General features: G+C 43.5%; 1 protein-coding gene across 4 annotated transcripts in view; it reads right to left on the reverse strand.

Annotated features, from left to right (window-relative positions):
* Positions 1 to 6,239, reverse strand: part of LOC125466186 (F-box/LRR-repeat protein 20) — a 123,348-nt gene extending 117,109 nt beyond the window's left edge. The window contains exon 1 of one of the 4 annotated variants that reach the window (XM_048560377.2): positions 5,996 to 6,239. Coding sequence is in view for 1 of the 4 variants with exons in the window: in XM_048560375.2 (XP_048416332.1) it covers positions 5,804 to 5,833 (30 nt within the window). In the remaining 3 variants the exon portion in view is untranslated. Of the gene's footprint in view, positions 1 to 5,803; positions 5,889 to 5,995 lie in introns of those variants that run through there. The other 3 variants (XM_048560379.2, XM_048560375.2, XM_048560376.2) reach the window with 3 other exon arrangements.
* Between the last annotated feature and the right edge of the window lie 16,181 nt (positions 6,240 to 22,420).

A 22,420-nucleotide genomic window follows, 5' to 3' on the forward strand; every position in this document is an offset into this window, starting at 1 on the left:
TGAAGCATTACATCTTTATTACAAGAGAATGGAGTACAAAAGTAAAGGTCAGTATCCACTAGCCTTCCTGGCTACATGACTCATTCACCAGAACTTGCAGACACTGCAGCATTTTGAAGTACCAGAATCATTCTCCTTTAAAATACTTTGCTCCCAGCATCCAAAATTGACAAGCTTTCCTAGCTTACTTCCCTGTGCAACATCTGTTTGATTACAAAAAAAGGAGACAATACGGTGCCAGACACCCAGTGGGAATCAAAATAGCCCATAATCATATATAGTTGCATAAGCAGTTGTGGAGTGCGTTACTGATCATAACTAATGTTATACAAAACATGCAAGCATTACTCCAACCTTGCTGTTCCTATGGGATTTACACTGCTGTCACTGATCATTCTGTCAAATGTGCCACTTGGGATAATACACCATTCTGCAGGGACTGGCATCCATAGTTTAATATACTTTAGAAGTCATTTTTACATCAAACCCCCATCATCCACCAATGCTGGTAACCCCTGCCCCAAACAGTCTTTGGCCACTTCTCAAACAAAAAACACACAAGTCTAGACCAAAAAGTTTAGCAATTTTATCCATTGAGCATCTAAATAAGCATTTATAAATATGACTATTCCATTAGCTCACTTTACTCCCTGCTCTATTCCCCTGGGACTGACATTTTATATGTTACACACTATGTAATCTTTGGCCAGCAGGGAGCTGTGAATAAGCATAAATTTTTAAAAAGACCAATTAGCTGCTGCGTGCACCAACATGTACCTCACTGCAACTGAGAAGTTGGCACTCAGCTGGTTTCAGCAAAGTTAAAATAAAAAACCTCCCAAGTAATCTTTAAATTCCTCCTTCTCTACACACTCTTGCAAGGCAATTAGATAATTGATTATCCCGAGCTCATCCAACAACTTGATGCCGAGATGAGAGGCAATTTCCAAACATGAAGCAACAGTTTGCATAAAGTATTGCAAACACTCCTGAGATGCACTGCTCGAAACTTCTACTACAAATTACAGAACGAAGATAAAAGAAGAGAACAGAACAGAAGGTCATCCCTCTAAACTCCAATGTCTCCTATCGCAGTATCCATCCATCTCAAACATTCAGCACCTACATACTGATTTTTGGCCTTGCCGATCATAAGACTACAAAGTGTGGGAACAGAATTAGGCCATTTGGCCCAGCAAGTCTGCAGCACAATTTGATCACAGCTAATATCTTTCTCAAACCCATTCCCCTGTGTTTTCCCCATAACCTTTGATCTACTTACCAATAAAAAGGACTTCTCTGGGTTAAATACACTCAATGACTTGGCCTCCACAGCCCTCTGGATCAACCACTCTCCGCACCTGATGAAATTCCTGCTCAACCCAGTTTCTAAAGGGTCATTCCTTCATCCAAGGCTGTGCTGTCATTTCCATTAATAGGAGAAACAAGGACTGATTGTCTCCATGTCCACTCTAACCAGGCCTCTCAGTATCCTGTAGCTTTCAATGGATCCACCCCTCATCATTTTAAAGTCCACTGTGTACAGACCCAGAGTCCTCAACCACTCTAATGATAAGCTCTTCATTCCCTGGACCGTTCTTGTGAAATTTCTTAGGACCCCTTCAAAACCAGCATACATTTTCCTTCAATAAAGGGACCCAAAACTATTCACAATATTCCAAATGCAGTCTGACCAATGCCCTCAATAGCCTCGTCAGTACATTCTTGTTCTTGCATTGTAACCCTCTCAAACTGAATGCTAACATTGCATTTGCCTTCCTAAGTCCCAAGGAAACCTTCATGTCAACCTAAAGAGAATCCTGAACAAGACTCCCAAGTCTGTGCTTGCAATTTCTGAAGCTTCCTCCTCCCCACCATTAGAAAATAGTCCACACCTCTATTCGTCTTACCAAACCTCACTTTCATCCACATTACATTCGATCTGCCCACCCTCCTAGACAATCACTGTTTCTTAAAATATAGAAATTGTAACGCAACACTTGAAATCAGTCACTTGGAGACATCAAACCACCCAATCTTGCATAGTATATGAACCTCAGAAAGGCCTTTAGTACCACAGGGATACAGTTCTATGATGCTGCCATTGAGGGCTGGAGAGGTGATATTGGATAATGTTGTCTCTCCAACTTGTAACAACAGCTTGGTCTGTCTGAAATAAGGAGGATAAACTGTGGAGAGATAGGTCTAATGGATCATTAGACAAAAGACACTGTCTGAGATAACATGCACACAAAACCACCCAAACCCAAGTTTGATTAGTAGTTCACGTAATGCTAGCTGACATTAGCCAAGCAAAGGTGAAGATTTGACAGTGTCTCATGACTGAGCAATGGTTTAAAAAAAAGGAGATAGAAAAACAGATTCAACAAGGCTCCCAGATAAAAAGTGTGGAGCTGGATGAACACAGCAGGCCAAGCAGTATCTCAGGAGCTTTTGTGCTCCTGAGATGCTGCTTGGCCTGCTGTGTTCATCCAGCTCCACACTTCGTTATCTTGGATTCTCCAGCATCTGCAGTTCCCATTATCTCTCAACAAGGCTCCCACTCTTAATGAGAAGCCCATACCCAAATTCTGTTGGAAATTACACACTGGTGACCAAGTATAAGCTAAGGTTGGACTGCAGTGCCCACCATTACTAAGCTAAGCAATGACATTCTTCTATCTCCCTCATAGTGAACGGTTACTCAGGTCCACTTTCACCCATATCATGTGCCTCAAAAAGTAAGAACTATAAACAGGAGTGAAAGCCGGAAGAAAAATTAGAATAAACACCTCCATAAGTGTTGTACTCAGCATTGCAAGGAAATGAGCCATAACATATAGCACATTTGATGAAGTTGAGGTTAGGTAGGCAAAGCGCCATTCTTGAGTGACTTTTCACCTTACTTGCCAGCAAACTATTCCAACGTAGGAAAAAATCATCACAGACACACTTGCTGTTGCTTGCACACATGCAATTATCAACGGACAGTGATTAATACTAAAGAACTATGATTATTTCCCCTCTTCCACCTTTACTGGTGCTGCAGCCAAAATTAGATGGTTCATCACAAACTGATAACTGGGTCCAAGGTACATCACAGACTGCCCTAATTCTGACAAAGGGCAAAGTGATTCCTCATCTAATTTTTTTCTCCCCAAGTGGACTCTGAATGAAGAAATCATTTTCCTTTCTTCCATCATTCCTGTCAACGAAATCCTGGTTTCATAAATAAATAAATAGTACTATACCCTGATAACAAAAAGTGTGAAGCTGAATGAACACAGCAGGCCAAGCAGCATCTCAGGAGCACAAAAGCTGACGTTCTGGGTCTAGACCCTTCGTCAGAGAGCTCTGAAGGGTCTAGGCCTGAAAAGTCAGCTTTTGTGCTCCTGAGATGCTGCTTGGCCTGCTGTGTTCATCCAGCTTCACACTTTGTTATCTTGGATTCTCCAGCATCTGCAGTTCCCATTATCTCTGTACTATACCCTGTCCGGGCTAGTGGCCTGCTCAAAGACATTGTTTGGAAGACTGGAGGGGACAGTACTGTTGGGACGAGAGAGAAGAAACAAAGAAAATTCCTTTTGACAGTAATTACTTTACAATTATTTTATTATACGAACTATTCAAATATATAAAAGATTGCCAATAAGTCCAGCAGTTCTGCAGTCAGAGTTCAATATAAATCTGCGATTATGATCATGGATAAACAGTGGAACAACAACCACAAAAGCAATTTTCACTGGCTCTCTGCTGGTCTACAAAATGCACTTTAACGTGTTGCTTTCGTTCTCTCTTCTTGTAATGCTTACCAGACTGTATAATAACAAATACAATTTAAAACAACACTGCAAATTCCTGGTATCACTAGGAAAGCTTTTTCCTGTCGCATGAAAGAACATACTCAGACTCCCAGCTCAGCCCCCGCCAACAACACAACATGTTTTGAGAACAAAGGACATTCAATTCAACAAGTTTCTTTTTTGGGACAAATTAACTTACTACAATCATTTAATCCCCTCTCATAGCAGAAACATAGATAATATGTAACTATTTTAAAAGGCATTAGGAATCTCATGCAGCATCTTGAACAACTTTACAGGTATATGGCATAATTCAAGTAGAATTCATATTTGTTGCCCCCCCCACCCACAAAGCTGTTTATTTGGTTGGGGGGGGGGGGGGGGGGGGAAGAGAAAGAGTTGGGAGGAAGAGATCAAGCTTTAACTATTATTTTCTCGTAAATGCTTACACTATTGGACTGGTAATAAAAAGTCTGTCATCTTTTTCAGACCAACACTACGTATTTTTCTTTGTTACTTTCCTCCTGCTATCTTCTCTGAGAAGGACTGCATCTTCATAATACAAATTAAGAATTGATCAGGAAAGGACCAAGAAAAATTGAAAACATTGAAAAAGGGTGCAGGATAAAATTGCCTATATGCACTGAGGACTGAATGGCAAAATCGTCACACTCAATTAACCATAGCTATACACTATAAAAAGATGGAATCCAAGGGAATTACCCAGCTACAACTGCATTTCTACATGTTGACATATGTTAGAACCACATTACCTATAATAAGCCCTCTTAAAATATGCCTCCGACAGAATGCAAAGCAAAAATGTTCCCTTATCTCCATTTAAATTAAACTCTCTACAGAAAATACTGACAAATATAAAAAAAATGAAATATCATTGTGTGGAGAAAACCCACGCTTACAGTTTAAACTCACAATTATTCAGTTTTTCATCCCCAGTTTCACCCCAAGTTTTTTTGTTCTTTAGTAATTACCATTACAGAAGTCTAAAACACAAATACCAATTATAGTTAAAGTGGCAAAGGAGACTCACTATGCAAAAAGAAATTTTTGCAATCATAATTCTAAACTCAATACTTACTGTGATAATCTTTATAAAACCCAAAAAGTTAATACAGGCTATGTATTTTAGTTATTGGCTCTAAAAACCTTCAGTGTTAAAAAGATACCACAAGGCACAAAAGTAAAAGAATCATTTCGAATGTTCAATTCAAAAACGATTCTCATATCTAGATATCCAGTAAGAAAAATTAAAAAGGAGGTTCATTTCAAAAAAAAGTCAAAACGAATAAAAAGGTTGATTTGTAAACAAAAAAAATTGCACATTTTGTAAAAACAGAGATCAGAAAAATGGGGAAACGTCACTTTGTTTAAAAAAACACTTATATAATAGATGAATCAAGCAAAGCGAAGTGAATTTTCCACTTCTATAAAGAGATCAGACGAGATTAAAATTAAAAAGACTTCGTTTTTTAAAAAAAGGCACATCAAGGAAAATGAACAGACAATTAATAGCAGTGGCTTTTGAAAACATTTTCATCAGCTGTTGCACATCACACAAAGGAATAAACGGCCTGCTTCAGAAGAGGAATTGTGAAAGGAAGTGAAAAGAAAAATCCTTTTACGACATCTGAGGCTTGATTTATATTTATTTTTTAAGAAAGAGGTGGTGGGATGAGGAAGAAGAGAGAAGCCAAGGCGGATTTCGGGCGAAGGGGGGGCGGGGAGAGAAGAAGAGAGAGCGTTTTGGAGACGGAATCAAATTTGGAAAAGGGTCGGGGAAAGGGAGAGGAATGCGTGCCTCTGCCGAGGCCTGACCTCAGCTGGCACACGATATCGAAGGGTTAAGGTGGGGATGGAAGGCAAGAGCTGGGTGCTGTGGTTGAAAGGGGGAAGGTGAGGAAATGGGGTGGCCTAGTGGAGGCAGAGGCACGGCTGAAGCCTCTACTCCTACCCGCCCTAGCAACCACCGATTGACTCACCTCGAACCTGCTCTTGGTGACTCCATTCATCCTGCCGCTGGCTCCGGCCGGCTACTCGCCGCTTCTCCCCTTCCCACCCCTCCCTCCCCTTCCCACCACACACCGGAGGATATTATTTCTCCCTCTCTCTTTGCCTTCTTCAACTTTTCAACAAAAACATTAAAACAAAAACAGACACGACACTCCACCCACCTGCCAACATCCTCGCACCTGATTGGACCACACGCCCGGGCCCCCGGCTAACCGGTTTATTTACAAAAGTCCCCCCCCTTAAAAAAAACCCTTCTCGTCTACTTGCCCCCACGATCCAGCTCCTTCCCACCCAATAGGGGAACCACTACTCTCCTGGTCTTTACCGAGGCCGCCCGGATCGAGCTTTACCAAAAATAAACAATTTTTTTAATTCCAAACGTCGGCTTTTAACTCCAGACTTCCGCCTCAGGGCATCAGCTGACTGGCTGAAGCCAGTCAGAGAGCGGGAGGCCGGGCCTGCACGTGTGGGGAGGCGGGGCTCTGCCAAAGCGTCATCTTCGCGGGAGAATCGAGGATACGCCCCGCCCCTTCACGCTGAGCCCCGCCCCCTTCCCCATTATCCCGACCCCCTTCAACGGAGCCCCGCCTGTTTCACCCGTGCCCCCACCCATTGCCCGTTCTACAGAGCCACGCCCCTTCCACTGAGCCCCGCCCCATTGGCCGTGACAACGCCCCTTTCCTACCAGGCCCCTCCCATTCCCAATTAGGTCACGCCCGTTTCACCATTTGACTCTGGGCTCTATCCTTTCCCAATTACGTCTTCCTGGAGCCAAGACCTGAATGGTACCCACACAGCACCACCCTCCTCCGCATGGTCAAGCTTATCTTCACCCTCAATAACTTCTTTTTTAACTCGTCTCGTTTTCTTCAGGTCAGAGGGGTGGCCATGGGTACGCACATGGACCTCAGTTATATCTGTCTCTTTGTGCCATACGTGCAGTATTCCTTGTTCCAGTCCTAATCCGGCCCCCACCTGTAACCGTTTCTCTGAGATATCAATGATATCATTGGTGCTGCTTCCGTCTCTCGTCTGGAATTGGAAAAGTTTGATTTCGCTTCCAATTTCCACCCTACCCTCACTTTCAACTAGTCTATCTCCTGACCCTTCCCTTCCCCTCCTCAACATCTCTGTTTCCATTTCTGGGGATGGACTGGCTACTAATATCCACTATAAGCCCACCGACTCCCACAGCTACCTGGCCTATACATTCTAAAAGAGATGGTAGGATGTGCCGATGCTGGAGATAACTAGGTGTAGAGCTGGATGAACACAGCAGGCCAAACAGCATCAGAGGAGCAGGAAAGCTGACATTTCGGATCTAGAAAGAAGGGTCTAGACCCAAAACGTCAGCTTTCCTGCTGCTCTGATGCTACTCCCCTCTCCACACTGCCCTCCAACCCCAACACACCCAGCACTTTCCCCTGCAACCGCAGGAAGTGCTAACCTGCCCCCACACCACTTCCCTCACACCCATCCCAGGCCCCAAGATGACTTTCCACATCAAGCAGATGTACACCTGCACATCCGCCAATGTGGTATACTGCATCCGCTGTACACAGGGGACATTGGGGAAACCAAGTGGAGGCTTGGGGACCGCTTTGCAGAACACCTACACTCAGTTCGCAATAAACAACTGCACCCCCCAGTCGCAAACCATTTCAACTCGCCCTCCCAGTCCTTAGATGACATGTCCATCCTGGGCTTCCTGCAGTGCCATAATGATGCCACACGTAGGTTGCAGGAACAGCAACTCACATTCCGCTTGGGAATCCTGCAGCCCAATGGTATCAATGTGGATTTCACCAGCTTCAAAATCTCCCCTCCCCCCAGCATCCCAGAACCAGCCCAGCTCATCCCAGCCTGCCTAAGCTGTTCTTCCTCTCACCTATCCCTCCTCCCATCTCAAGCCACACCTCCATTTCCTACCTATTAACCTCATCCCGCCCCCTTGACCTGTCCGTCCTGCCCAGACTGACCTATCCCTTCCCTACCTCCCGACCCATACTCTCCTCTCCACCTATCTTCTCCTCTATCCATCTTCAGTCCGCATCCCCCTCTCTCCCTACTTATTTCAGAATCCTCTCCTCATTCCCATTTTCTGATGAAGGGTCTAGGACTGAAACATCAGCTTTTGTGCTCCTGAGATGCTGCTTGGCCTGCTGTGTTCATCCAGCCCCACACTTTGTTATCTCAGTTCTACACCTTGTTGTCTTTATACATTCTAACACCCTGCTTCCTGTAAAGACTCCATCCCATTCTTTCAGTTCCTCTGTCTCCTTCGCATATACAGATGACGCCAACTTCGACAAGGAAGCCTATGAAATGTCCATCTTTTTCCTCAACTGAGGATTCTCCAGCACTATTGTTGACAGGGTCCTCAACTGTGTCCAACCCATCTCCCACACTTCCACCCTCACTCCCTCCCTTCCATCCGCAACAACAATGGGGTTCCCTTTGTCCTTACCTACCATCCCACCAGCATCCACATCCAGAAGATCATTAGATGCCATTTCCACCATCTCCAGTGAGATACAATCATCAGACACATATTCCCCTCTCCTCCCTTGCCCACCTTCCATCGGGGCCATTCCCTCGGAACACCCTCTTCCACTCTTCCTTCACCCCCTACAGCCCCACGGCAAAGGTGTAACACCTGCACATTTACCTCTTCCCTCCCCTGTATCCAACAGCCCAAAAATACCTTCCATGTCAAACAGCACTTTACCTGCACTTCCCAGAATGTAGTCTACTGCGTTCGCTGCTCACAATGTGATCTCCCCTACATTGGGGAAACAATGCATAGACTGGGTTACCGCTTCACAGAACATCTACGTTCTGCTCACAAAAAAGACCTCTCAATCTGGATTGTCCACAGCTACTTTGTCAATTCCCTTTAGCATCTTATATATTGTAGTTGCTTGTTAGGACCCATTCAGATGGCAGTTTAAAAGTCACACTGTCGTTGCCAGGCCAGTCAAGAATGACAGATTAATGTGAAACAAAAACTGCAGAGGCTGGAAATGGAATGAGGATGTGGAGAGACAACGGCCTAGTGGAATTACTGTTGGACTGTTAATCCAGAGACCAAGGTAATGTTCTGTGAACTTAGGTTCAAATCTTGCCATGGGAATTTGAATTCACTAAAACTCTAAAATTAAGAGTCTAATGATCACTGTCAGAAAAACCTATCTGGTTCACTACAGTTGTTAAAGGAGGGAAATTGCCATCCTTACCTGGTCTGACCTACATGTAACTTCAGAACCTCAGCAATGTGATTGACTCTTAACAGCCCTCTGGGCAATTAGAAATGGTCAATAAATGCTGGCACAGCCAACGATGCCCTCATGAATGAATTAAAGAAAATAATCTGCAACAAACAAAAACAGAAATTGCTGGAGAAACTCAGCAGGTCTGATAGTGCGTATGGAGAGAAAGCAGAGTGAATGTTTCGAGTCCAGTGACCCTTCCTCAGATTCTGGCTAAGACCTGTATCAGCTCTCGTCAAGATTGACCGATTTCCTTCCCTCAAGATTCTCAAGCTGGGTTTTTACAGCAATTGACAGTGGTTCTGATTAAGCCCGCTTCCGATTCCAGATTTTTTATTGAATTCAAATTACACCCTTTGCCAGGGGAGAATTCACACTTACGTCACCAAAACTTCAAACTATGGTTTGAAATACTAACTTACTGACAATACCAATGCAAGAACACCACCTCCTATATAGGCCTTCATTGAAAGAGGATGTGAGTTCAGAGTAGGGATGTCTTATTGCAGTTATATGCGTCTCGGTAAGACTACATCTGGAGGATTGCATGGAGTTTTGGTCTTCCAATCTAACGGAGGATAAACTTAACACTCCAACAAAGGATAAAGCTCTCTGATGAGGAAGAAACAGAAAGGACTTTTCTCCTTGTGGAAAAATCTAGGACAGTGGGCATAATCTCAGAACAAGAATTTGTATATTTAAGTCAGAAATGAGGAGGAATTTCTTTTCTCAGAGGGTAGGAATTTGTGGGATTCTTTACTACAGACAGCTATCAAGACTGGGTCATTAGGTATATTGAAGAATGAGATAGACATTTTTTAATCAGTAAAAGAATCAAAGATTAAGGGGAAAATGCAGCAAAGTGGAGTTGAGGATTGAGGAAGAATTTGTTCTCTCCGGGTTGTAAGTCTTTGGAACTCCTTTCCAGAGAGAGCTGTGAATCAGAAAGGCTGAGACAGATAGATTCTTGATCAGTCAAGAAATCAAGAATTATAGAAAACAGCGGGAAAGTTGATGTGAGGAATGTCGGACAGGCCGTGGATTCTGTTGAATCGTGAAGCAGACTTGAGGGGCTTAATGATCTACTCCTGTTCGTATTTCTTATGGCCTTCTGATTGGCCACAATCTCATCGAATGCTGGAGCCAACTTGACGGGCTGAAGGGCTTCCACTCGTCTTAAGATCTTATGGATTTTAAAAATTAATAGTGATTACTAAGGATTATACCAAAAACCAAGTCACTGAATACATTCAAGCAAAGAATAGATATACTTTAAGATTTTTGAAAGCATCAGGGCTATGGAGAGAAAGCAGGAATATGACATTGCGATAGAGGATTTACCATGATCATTTAAATGGCAGAGCTGAATGGCCTACGCTTATTCATTGTTTTTATGTTTTTAAGATTATCAGTCAGGCCCCTAGTAACGCTGGCTAGAAACTATATTGGGACTTCTCAGGAACCTATGTCATGGGATCACAAGTTGGGAGGCTGTCTCTGGTCTCTGCCTGACACTTGATAGCCCTCCCTCTGTCCCCACATGGCACTTACTTTTATAGCACAACCCTCTTCCCACACCCCAGGCCTCTATCCACCTCTCCAACCTACCTCCATGTGTCATTCTACCCCCCTTCACCCTTCTGCCATCTGACTGCAGTTCTCACAGGTCTCCAGCCTGCATCCATGCTTCCCTACTGCACCCATAGATTCACAGCTTTCCCCATCAGCCCACTCTTAGCTCCACTGCCATCCCCTCCAGTAAACTCACGAAGATCTCTAACTCACCACCAAAAGTCTCCCCCATGTGTCCACTCTCACAGTCTGTTCCCCTATTGCCCCAATCTCCACTCCATCTATTGTCATCTGAATATAACTCTCACAAGTCTCTAAACTGAACCCACATGTTGTCCCATAGTGTGCACTCAATGCCACAGGTCTCTCGTCCACATGTCCCCATCCTCATGCAGTATAAATTGTTGTTCCCTTTGAAATTTAATATTCTTGCATCTGTCCTAAGGAAGGCAACAGGAAAAGCTTTGACAACACATAACATTTCTTTAGCAATACAAGGTATTTATTCCCATTTTTACGCTGCTAAATGATTCAGCATGTTCTATTCATTCACCATATATGGCCAGGCTAGCACTTTTTGCCAATCTCCAATTGCTCCTGAAAAGGTATTGAGTTATCTTTCTTGAACTGCTGCAATCCAGGAGATTAGTGCTGTTTTGTGGTGTGCTCCTGGATTTTGACCCAGTGGCAATGAAACATCAACTCCAAGTCTTGGATATGGTGATATTCCCATAAACCTGCTGTCCTTGGGCTTTAGATTTTGAAGGTGATGTTGCAAGAGCCTTGGCAATTTGCTGCAGTGTGTGTTATGGATGATAAACATTGCAGTGACAGTGAGCTATTGATGGGGCTAGAAAATGAATGGAATGCCAATGAAAGGGACAGCTTTGTTCTGGATGGCGTTGAGTTTAAGCATTTTTGGAGCTGCACTCAGCCAGGGATATAGGTAGCATTCCATCACAATGCTGACTTGTGACTTGTAAATAATGGCTAGGCATTTTGGAGGTCACCTCCTGAGTAATTTGCCAGCTTGGGAGTGGAACTAAATTGAATACCTCTTTTGAAAACCAGAATAGCAATGCCTTTACGTCTGTATGCTTTTATTAGCCAGCTATGTTCCAGGAAAATTTAAGTCTCACTTTTTCAAAAGGTCTTACGAGTGCACTACCACTTCAATTCCAGGCTCAACAACTCAGCTACTCAGCCACAACTCCTGCATTTCCCACACTCCTGCCCACAACAACAAGGACAGAGTTCCCCTGATCCTCACATACCACCCCAACCAACCTCCTAATCCAACACGTCACGCTCTGCCACTTTTGCCAGCTGCAATCAGACCCCGCCACCAAAGAGATGTTTCCCACTCCAACCCATCTGCTTTCCATCGGGACCAGTCTCTCCACGACTATCTCGTCTGCTCCAGACTCCCTGCCAACCCCACCACAACCAGCACCTTTCCCTGCAACCACAGGAAGTGCTATACCTGCCCCAACACCTCCCCCCTCACTTCAATCGAAGGCCCCAAACAATCATTCTGTATCTGACAGGGATTCACCTGTACATCTTCTAACCTGGTCAACTGCATCCGTTGCTCCTGGTATGGTCTCCTCTATATCAGAGAGACCAAACACAGACCTGGTGACTGATTTGCAGAGTATCTGCATTCTCTACACTCCAATCAAAACCACCTTCTGGTTGCCACCCATTTCAGTTCCTCTTCCCACTCCCTTGGCCACATGTCCATCCTGGGCCTCCTACAATGTCACAACGACGCCATGCGAAAATTGGAGGGACAACACCTTATGTCCCGCCTCGAGATCTTACAGCCCAATGGCCTCAAGATAGAATTCACTAGCTTCAAAATTCCTCATCCCCAGGCTCATCCCATGTCCAGCCCTCCCTCTCATCTCCTCTTTCTTGAATTGACACAACCTGCCAATCTTCTTTGTCGCCTACCCGCCCCACCCTTCCCACTGACTAATCTCTACAACCACCTACCTGCATCCACCTGTCATCATCCCAGCTACCTTCTCCCAGCCCCACCCCCTCCCTTTATTAGTTTCTGAGCTCCAGTCCTGCTACCTCGTCCTGAAGAAGGGTCCCAACCCAAAACATCGACTTTCCTGTTCCTCTGATGCTGCCTGGCCTGCAGTGTTCCTCCAGCTCCACACTGTATTGACTCTGACTTCCAGCATCTGCAGTTCTTGCTATCTCCCTCAGCAAATCTGTCTCCTTTTCTTCGAACATAACATTTTTAGAGAACAAATTAACACAAATGCTAAACCTGCTGAGCAAAGTGTAAAATGCTGGAAATGGGCAGGCCGGTCAGCATCTGTTAAAAAACCAGTTTGTTTCTCAGCAGAGATAAATGAGTATTAACCTGCAACATGAACCCTGGCTAATTTTTACTCCTCCCTAGCCGGGGGATACTGCCGTGCAGCGGAGCATTCCCACTGCTAACCTACATGAAATCAGTAAATTCAACATACAGCAAAAAAAAATTACTTACAACCGCTTTCTTTATGCTTCATTGCTGGTACATTTACTCACTAAACCAACGGAAGCTGCTCAGACCTGTCCATCAGCACTTATTCTAAACTCAGTGCAGTACAACTTTACTGAAGGGTCTGGGCATAGATTTCCTTTTTATTTAAGGAAGCAAACAAATCCCTGTCAAAAAGAGATCCTATAATTGTGTGAACAGTCCTAAACCATGCAATACCACATTCGATACATTGCATTCTTCTTTGGGATCATATGATCATTGGAGGAACGAGCTTTAACTTTTTCCATAATGAGTCATGCTGCAATTTCCTTGTTACGTTTAGAGGAACAGCTTCTCTGGTAGATGTGTTATCCTTACCTATCATGCTGTAAAAGCTAGTACTGCTACTGACAAGAAAGGAAGAAGAATGTTCAGATGCCGTTACAGTTAGGAGTAATGTTCTTTTGAAAAAGTGTGCCTTTGTCTTCCTGCCTTTGAGTCAGAAGGTGTTCAAGCCCAGGAGCAGCCTGGTGATTGTAGTCTCAGTTGATATCCAGTGTCTCTCCATTGTATTACCTCTCCACAACTCTGGAACCTCTTCCAGCCTTACAACTCTCTGAGAACTGTATGTTACTCTGGGTTTCTGAGCATCCCCCAGTTCCATTACCCCAGCGTTGATAGGTTTGCTTTCAGCCTTGATCCTGGAATTCCATCCCTGAAGCTCATTGTTTCAGCTTCTTTAAGACACTTGCTTAAAACCTAACTCTTTGATCGAGGTGCTGGATATCTGGACTAATGGCCCTTTCTTGAGCTTTTGCTGTGAAATGTCTTGACACACCTTTTTATGAGCAAGTTGTCACCAGTAAACATGTGCTGTTATGTTCTACTCCATTGTTCAGCATAAACTACTCTTCTATTCTCATTTTGTCTGCAGCTTTTGACACAGTTGACCAGACCTCCTCCTCTAATGTTTCTTCACTATCACTAGGTGGGACTGCATGTGCTTGGTCCACTATTTTCCACTAAATGATAGCCAAAGGATGTCTTACATTGCTTCTTTTCATTTCCTCCATTTACTGTGGTCATCTCCTATTTTTCAACCGCATGCTGTCCCTTCAGTGATATAATGTTAACAGCCGTAGTGTCAGTTTTAATGTAGATTGCCAATGTCCAATTCTACTTCACTATCACCTCTCTCAAATGCCTTCCAATGAAATATTATGAAGACCAAAATGTTGGTCCTTGTCACAAAAATAGCTTACCAACTCCACCCTGCTCAGCACACCAGGTTGTTCTCAACATCGATGTTTTATTTGACACCAACATAATCTGTACAATAGTAATACTGCTATCTCGGGGCCAGAAGCTAAGGGTTCACTGTTAATATATCTACAGCACACTGACTGCAGTTTCTTTTAAGTTCGTTTATGGGACGTGGATGTTTATTGTCCATTCCCAATTACCCTAAGCAAGGTGATAGTGAGTTGTTTCCTTCAATCAATGTAATCCTTGAGATGTAGGGAGATCCACGCTGCTGTAATGAAGGGTGCTCCAGGGTTTTGACTCAGTGACAATGAAGGAATGATGATATAGTTCCAAGTCAGGATGATGCATGGTTTGGAGGGGAACATGCAGGTGGTGATGTGCCATTGCGTCTGCTGCCCTGGGTATTGTTCGCAGGTTTGAAAGTTGCTCTCAGAGGAACTTTGGCGAGTTACTGCAGCGCACCATGTACCTGGTACACATTGCTGCCAATGACCATCAATGCTGAAAGGACTGAAACAAACACAAAAATTTGCTGGGGAAACTTAGCAGGTCTGACAGCATCCATGGGCACAAAGAAACAGTGTCAACATTTCAAGCCCAGTATGACCTTCCAACAATTTTGTTTTTGTTCCTGATTTACAGCATCCACAGGTCTTTTGGTTTTTATGACCTTTCTTCAGAACCGGTTCAAATCTTGCCATGGCTGATGTGGAATCTGGGAAAGAAAATCTGGAGTAATGAAACCATTATCAATTGTTGGAAAAACCCATCTAGTTCACTCATATCCTTTGGGGAAGGAAGTCTGCTGTACCTAACTGATCTAGCTTCCATGTGACTCCAGGCTCTCAGCAGCATAGCTGACTCTTAACTACTCTATGAGTGATTAGAGGATGGCAACAAAAGCAGGGCTAGACAACGACATGCATCGCGTGAATGAATAATGAAAAATAAAAGTCTCCAATGTAGTCAGAGGTGTACTTATGCAGAAAAATGGAGAATAGTCCATCACACTCCTGATTTGTGACATATAAGAGTTAGGCAAGCATTGTAAGTTACTCTTACAAAGGTGGGAGGAGGGGATCACCTCAAGCCACACCTCCATTTCCTACCTACTAACCTCATCCCGCCTCCTTGACCTGTCCATCCTCCACGGACTGACCTATCTCCTCCCTACCTCCCCACCTATACTATCCTCTCCACCTATCTTCTCCTCTATCCATCTTCAGTCTGCCTCCCCCTCTCTCCCTATTTATTCCAGTTCCCTCTCCCCATCCCCCTCTCTGATGAAGGGTCTAGGCCCGAAACGTCAGCTTTTGTGCTCCTGAGATGCTGCTTGGCCTGCTGTGTTCATCCAGCTTCACACTTTGTTATCTTGGATTCTCCAGCATCTGCAGTTCCCATTATCTCTATTCCTTTGTAAGTGCTGTTTGATAGCAATTGAGTTGTTAGACCCTTACAAAATCTGTTCCGTTTAGTATAGTCATAGAGCACAATGAAATAGTGGCTTTCCTAAATGTGAAGAAAGGACTTTATCTCCACAAGGACTCTGAGGTGATCACTGTTACCCATATTGCCATGGATGGATATATGTGCAACAGGAGGATTGGAGAGGATGATGTAAAGTAGATTTTCCCCTGTACTGATTCCCTCACCAGTCTTGTAGCTATGTCCTTTAGGACTTGGCCAGCACAATCAGTATTGCTACCTATTGAACCACCAAACCCAGAGTACATTGCCTACGCTTGCCATTCTCATTTAAACTCTTCCTCTGCCAATTTCCAATAATGACATCTGTTCTTGTTGCTTGACAAAAGTTTAAAGATCTCCTGGTTAATCACTCCTCTTCTTCATGTACATGCTATCATTGGTGGAATTGCATGCAAGGAAAGGAATTAGCTTGTGTCTATTCCAATGGTGAACAATGCAAACTCATTGCACAGCTTCTTCGGTGCCAACAAATTCCCAATTTGAAATATTTTTTCCATGCATTTAAGATTTTCTCCAGTTGAAAATCAGGAAGACTGGAGCAGTTGTTGTCTCTAACCTAATGCCATGATTTCATGGGTCAACATTGAAGACTCCCAGGCCAACTCCTTTCAGATTGAATCTCCCTGTACCATCAGCTCAGCTAGGTCTGTCCTGTTGGTGGCAGAGAACATAATGATGGGGATGGTGGTGTCAGGGATCTTGACCGTAAGGTATAATTCCATGAGTATGACTTTGCCAGGCTGATGCTTGAGTGGTCTGTGAGACAGCTGTTTCAATTTTGACACAAGTCCTCAGATATCTGTATGGAAAACTTTGCAGTGTGTGCTTTTTAAAAAAAAAAGGTAAATTTTGATTTTGAACTGACGAATATCTCCTTTCATGCACCCAAGTCAAGTAGCTCAGCAAAGAGAAAACCAGACAATTTGTTTCATTTGAGATACATGGAATGCCACTGTTGTATCTAAAGACTGTTCAAACACAATTAGGGGGAGGCATTGACCTAGCTGTATTATTGCTAGCCTGTTAATCCAAAGACCAGGTAACATCCTGTCATGGCAGATGGTGGAATTTGAATTCAATAAATATCTGGAATTAAGAGTCTCATGATGACCATGAATCTATTGTCAACTGTTTGAAAAATCAACCTGGTTCACTAATGTCTTTTAGGGAAGGAAAGTGTCATCCTTACTTGGTCTGGCCTACATGTGACTCCAGACCCACAGCAATGTGGTTGACTACGAACTGCCTTCTGGGAAATTAGGGACGGGCAATAAATGATGCCATCAACCAGAAACAACAACTACAAAAACAAGAGATAACAGGTGTAGAGCTGGATGAACGCAGCAGGTCAAGCAGCATCAGAGGAACCGGAAGGCTGACGTTTCAGGTCTGGACCCTTCTTCAGACTCGAAACGTCAGCCTTCCTGCTCCTATGATGCTGATTGGCCTGCTGCGTTCATCCAGCTCTACACCTTGTTATCTCTTTCTTTCATAGTTGTTGTTTCTGGTTGATGCCAGGTGGTTCTGTCCTGTTTGCTAACTTTCTTCAGGTATTGTAGCAGTCTGATACAACAGCTTGGCCATTTCAGAGGGCAGTTAAGAGTCAATCATATTGCTGTGGGTCTGGAGTCATGTGTAGGCCTGACCAGGTAAGGAAGGAAGTTTTTTTCCCTCAAAGAACATTTGTGAACCAAATGGGTTTTTACACCAAATGACAATGGTTACATGTTCACCTTTAGGCTAGCTTTTGATGCCAGATTTTATTACACAAATTTTACCATCCTCCAAGGTGGAGTTCAAACCCATGTCTCAGAACATTAAAACCTGAAAGAACTGCGGATGTGGTAAATCAAAAACAAAAACAGAAGTTTCTGGAAAAGCTCAGCAGGTCTGGCAGCATCCGGGGAGACAAATCAGAGTTAACGTTTCAGATCCAGTGACACTTCCTTAGACTTGTTCAGAACATTAACCTGGGGTTCTAGGTTACTGTTCCACTGATATTTGCACTATGTCACCAACTTCTCAAGGTCAGTTACTGAAAGAAAAAACACACAGATTTGGCCAGCAATACCCACATCCTGTGTTCGAATAAAACATTGCCAGTTTTAAAATAGAGTTTTGTTATTCAAGGCAACACCGCACAAAAATTTTGATTTTATATCTGAGGGGTTATGAGAGCAGGGCAAAGAGGAAGTTCCAGACCACATAAGATGTTATCTCCCCCTTCACAAACCAAATCTCACAAGTCTGATGGCTGCGACAGGGTTTCAGGAAGTCATGTGGGTCAGTAAGTTTATTATGCGCAGAACTCAGACAAACAAAAAAGGAAATGTGAATTAGATGTAGCTTTCAAATTGATGCAAGGTAATCATCAAAATAATTTGTAGACTTGGAAAAAGGCTAAGCAGGCTCAAGCAACTTTTATATTCTCAGGACTGTGTGTCTGTCTGACAAGCCCATTCAGGGTGGTAGGTTGGAAGTAAAGAATAAAGTCACTGTGGTCCCATAGCGCCGCTCTATCATTAGAAACAGAGAGGTGACTGTTGCTGTGTTTAACTTGAAGGTCACCCTGCCTCAAATGAGAGGCGACGTTGAGAAGATGGGACTTTCATGGTAACCTCAGCTGGTAAAGAGAGTAGAAGGGGATGAATATTTTCCTAAACAGCCTGTGCAGAGACATTATGACACACCTTTAGTGCAGGTTTGCCTTGAATCCAAGCCTCCTTGATCAGAGGTAGGGACACTACCACTGCACCACAGGAGCCCCAGCGCAGGGAGAATGGAAAAGATGGTGAAGTAATTTTCAGCTTCCGGGACCTGACACCGTGAAAGATTTGGACTTTGTGTTCAGATTTGGCTAACCCGGAAATAGAAAGTGTCTCCAAACGCAATAACACTGCTTCAGTTAGAAACTCTTGAAGACAGGTGACTACATTGACCATGCATCAGGGATCAGAACTACACCAGTAGGGAAGATCCTAGACTTGGCTCTGGTTTGCACTAAAATGTTGATCTTAGATCAGTGGTAGCGTTCCTATCGCACAGACAGAAGGTTTTAGGTTCAAGGCTCACTATTGACACTTGACTGTGTGAAACTTGACCCATCAGCACAGCCTTTCTCTTTCATGTATTTGTGCTGTTTCACCTTAAAAGGTTGACTGAAACTAGTGGGCAAGAAACAGCTCTGTCTCTCATTGCTACTCTGAAAATGACTATCTCATTATCTGTCAAAGTTTCCTGTATACATATTGGTTGCTGCTTTCTAATGTAACAACAGTGACCTGCACTTTAAAAAAGTACTTAATTTGCTGCAAAGTACTTGAGATGTGCCAAGACCTTGAAACGCACTTTACAAAAGCAACTTTTTTTCACTGAAGTATAGTTTGAGTGGTACAATAATTTGGTAGCTGTTATTCCTTCAAGCCTTCAATCTGCCACGACACACTGCATGTTGTTACTCAATCACATCTTCATTTAAACTCTTCCTCTGCTCTTTTTCCTCAATGACTTCTGTCAGTGTTGCCTAACAAAATTTAAAGATAGGACCCAATACTCTACTGGTTAATCAGCCATCTTCCTCATGTGTGTGATATCATTGGATGGAGTCATATGCAGGAAAAGGAAATCAATTTTTATGTCTATTCCAACAGCAAACAACGCAAACTCATTGCTCAGTTTCCTCTGTGCCGTCAAATTCCCAACTTGACATTTAAAATTTCCTCCAACCGAAAATCAGAAAGACTGGAGAAATTGTTTTACCCCTTTGCCACTGACGTTACTGTTTCCTCTTAAATTTTCTCTGGTCAGAAGAGATACCAGCCATCCCTGGCATCTTGTTCAACCACACAGCCGAGGCCAAAGCAGCTACTGACAAAGTGATCCAGCACTGCCTCTAGTGAGCTGGCACAGCCTTTGGCAGCCTGAGGAGAATGGGGGTTGAGGCAACAACATCAGATCTAACACCAAACTGATGGTTTACAGAGATTTGGTGGTTACTGCTGTCCTATATCGATCTGAGAAATGGACTGTCTGCAGCAGATACCTCAAGGCACTGGAGCAGTAGCAGCAACGCTGCCTGCACAAGATCCTCCAAATACACAAGGAAGACAGACACACCGACACCAGCGTCCTAGGCCAGGCCAACATCCCCATCGTCGAGGCACTGACCACCCTTGATCAGCTCTGATGAGCTGGGCATGCGTCCCTATGACTGACACGAGACTCCCCAAGCAAATGCTCTACTCCCAGCTTTGAAACAGTGTGCAAGCCCCAGGTGGACAGAGGAAGTTCTTTAGTGATACACAAGTTCAGAAAAAGTGGAAGCCTAGGTGAAAACAGCTTAAGCAGCGCGCGGCCATCTTCTGCCCCAGGTGTAACAAAGTGCACAGAAGCTGCATCAGTCTTACAGCCACTTATTACAGACTCACACCGAGATTGAAAGATAGTCATCCTAGTCTGCAAGGGACTGCCAACGATAATGATGACAGCTGAGGTTCAGATCGTATTCATCACCAAAACCCTTCAGTTCTTTATGGAGAGTATGATCAGTCCAGCCCTCTGGCTATCACACAGTTCCCAAAATCTTCGGTCAACTTCAAACTCGATTCCAACGTTCATGATGCCTTCACTTGACAAAATCCTAACTTGGCTAGAAATGCACCCTGATATTCAATCATCACCTATCAAAGTTTGATTTCATATATACCTCCTCATTGCTTACTTTGTCTAACCCATCAGCACAGCCTTTCTCTTTCATGTATTTGTGCTGTTTCACCTTAAAAGGTTGACTGAAACTAGTGAGCAAGAAACAGCTCTGTATCTCATTGCTACTCTGTAAATAACAAATTGTGCCAAACCTCACTGTTGAATGGAGTAACTCCGATACCTTAAATTGTACTTCATAGTCTCAAAGTGTATTCTCATATCAAGAGAGAATACACTTTCTATACACAGTAAGTGCCAGGAAACACCTGGTGTCCTTCCAAGGAGCCAAATACCAAATCTGTGTTTATTACAATATCAATTAGAAAACAAGAACATTTTCTTTACAATTTTATGGCACATTTCAAAAATGCTGTATCCTGGCTGTGCTCAGGTTATTGGAAACCTTTAGGAATTGATTCTCCAACCCTACTGATACTTGACAAAGTGATTCCACACTAAGACAGATTAAACTCAAGCTAAGGTGATGGAACCTTAAATTTATAAAATGTCATTTCTTCTTAATAGAAAATGTTTTTAAAATGTTTACACGCAGCAAGATATCAAATAGGAAAAGGAACAGACACATCCTTTCTTATTTTCTAGAGTTATAGTCATAGAGATATACAACATGGGAACAGACCCTTCAGTCTAACATGTCCATACTGACCTGATATCCTAAATTAATTTAGTCCCATTTGCCAGCATTTGGTCCATATCCATCTATATCCATTCATATACCCATCCAGGTGCCTTTTAAATGTTGTAATTGTACCAGCCTCCACCACGCCCTCTGGCAGCTTGTTCCATACACACACCACCCTTCATATGAAAAAGTTGCTCCTTTCTCCTCTCACCTTAAACCTATTCCCCTAGTTGTGGACTCCCCCACCCTGGGGAAAAGACCTTGGCTATTCACCCAATCCATGCCCCTCACGATTTTATAAACCTCTTTAAGGTCACCCCTCAGCCTCCAATGCTCCAGGGAAAATAGTTCCAGCCTATTCAGCCTCTCCCTATTGTTCAAACCCTTCAAACCCAGCAACATCCTTCCAAATCATTTCTGCACCTTTTCAAATTTAACAACATTTTTCCTACTGCAGGGAAACCAGAACTGAACACAACATTCCAAAAGTGGCCAAACCAATGTCCTGTACAGCCACAACATGACCTCCTTTAGTCAATGCCCTGACCAGTAAAGGCAAGCATACTAAACAGCTTCTTCACTACCTTGTCTACCTGTGATTCCAACTTCAAGGAACTATGAACCTGCACTCCAAGGTCTCTTTGTTTGGCAACACTCCTCAGGACCCTACCATTAAGTGTCCAATCCCTGTCCTGATCTGCCTTACCAAATGCAATACCTCATATTTAACTAAATTAAACTCCAGTTGTGCATTTTATGTAGTGTATGGATGACAACCCCAGGTTACCCCAGTACTGTTGTCATAGCTAGCCATTTATGACCACATGCTTAATCTTGGTCCATTTAAGCCTGAACTCTCATCTTCCATCAACTTCTCTGAATGCATGCTATTGTTGTTAAAAGACGCAGGAAAATGTAATTTTCATCAACAATCACCATGTATTGGGTGCAGATTTGTTGCACAGATAAGTCCAAGCCTAATGGTCATGCAGATTGGTAGGTGCCTTAGGTTTACAACACTTGCTGTCACCATCATTCTGTATATCAATGACACTTTGGTCACTACCAAAGACAGCTCCAGATGCTGTCTCTGCAGGATACTCTTAAGTCAAGTGGGAAGACTGATGAGCAAACTCCAGCTTTCTTACTGAAGCCAATT

The sequence above is a fragment of the Stegostoma tigrinum genome, chromosome 31 (genome assembly GCF_030684315.1).
Source record: "Stegostoma tigrinum isolate sSteTig4 chromosome 31, sSteTig4.hap1, whole genome shotgun sequence".
Taxonomy (NCBI): Eukaryota; Metazoa; Chordata; class Chondrichthyes; order Orectolobiformes; family Stegostomatidae; genus Stegostoma; species Stegostoma tigrinum.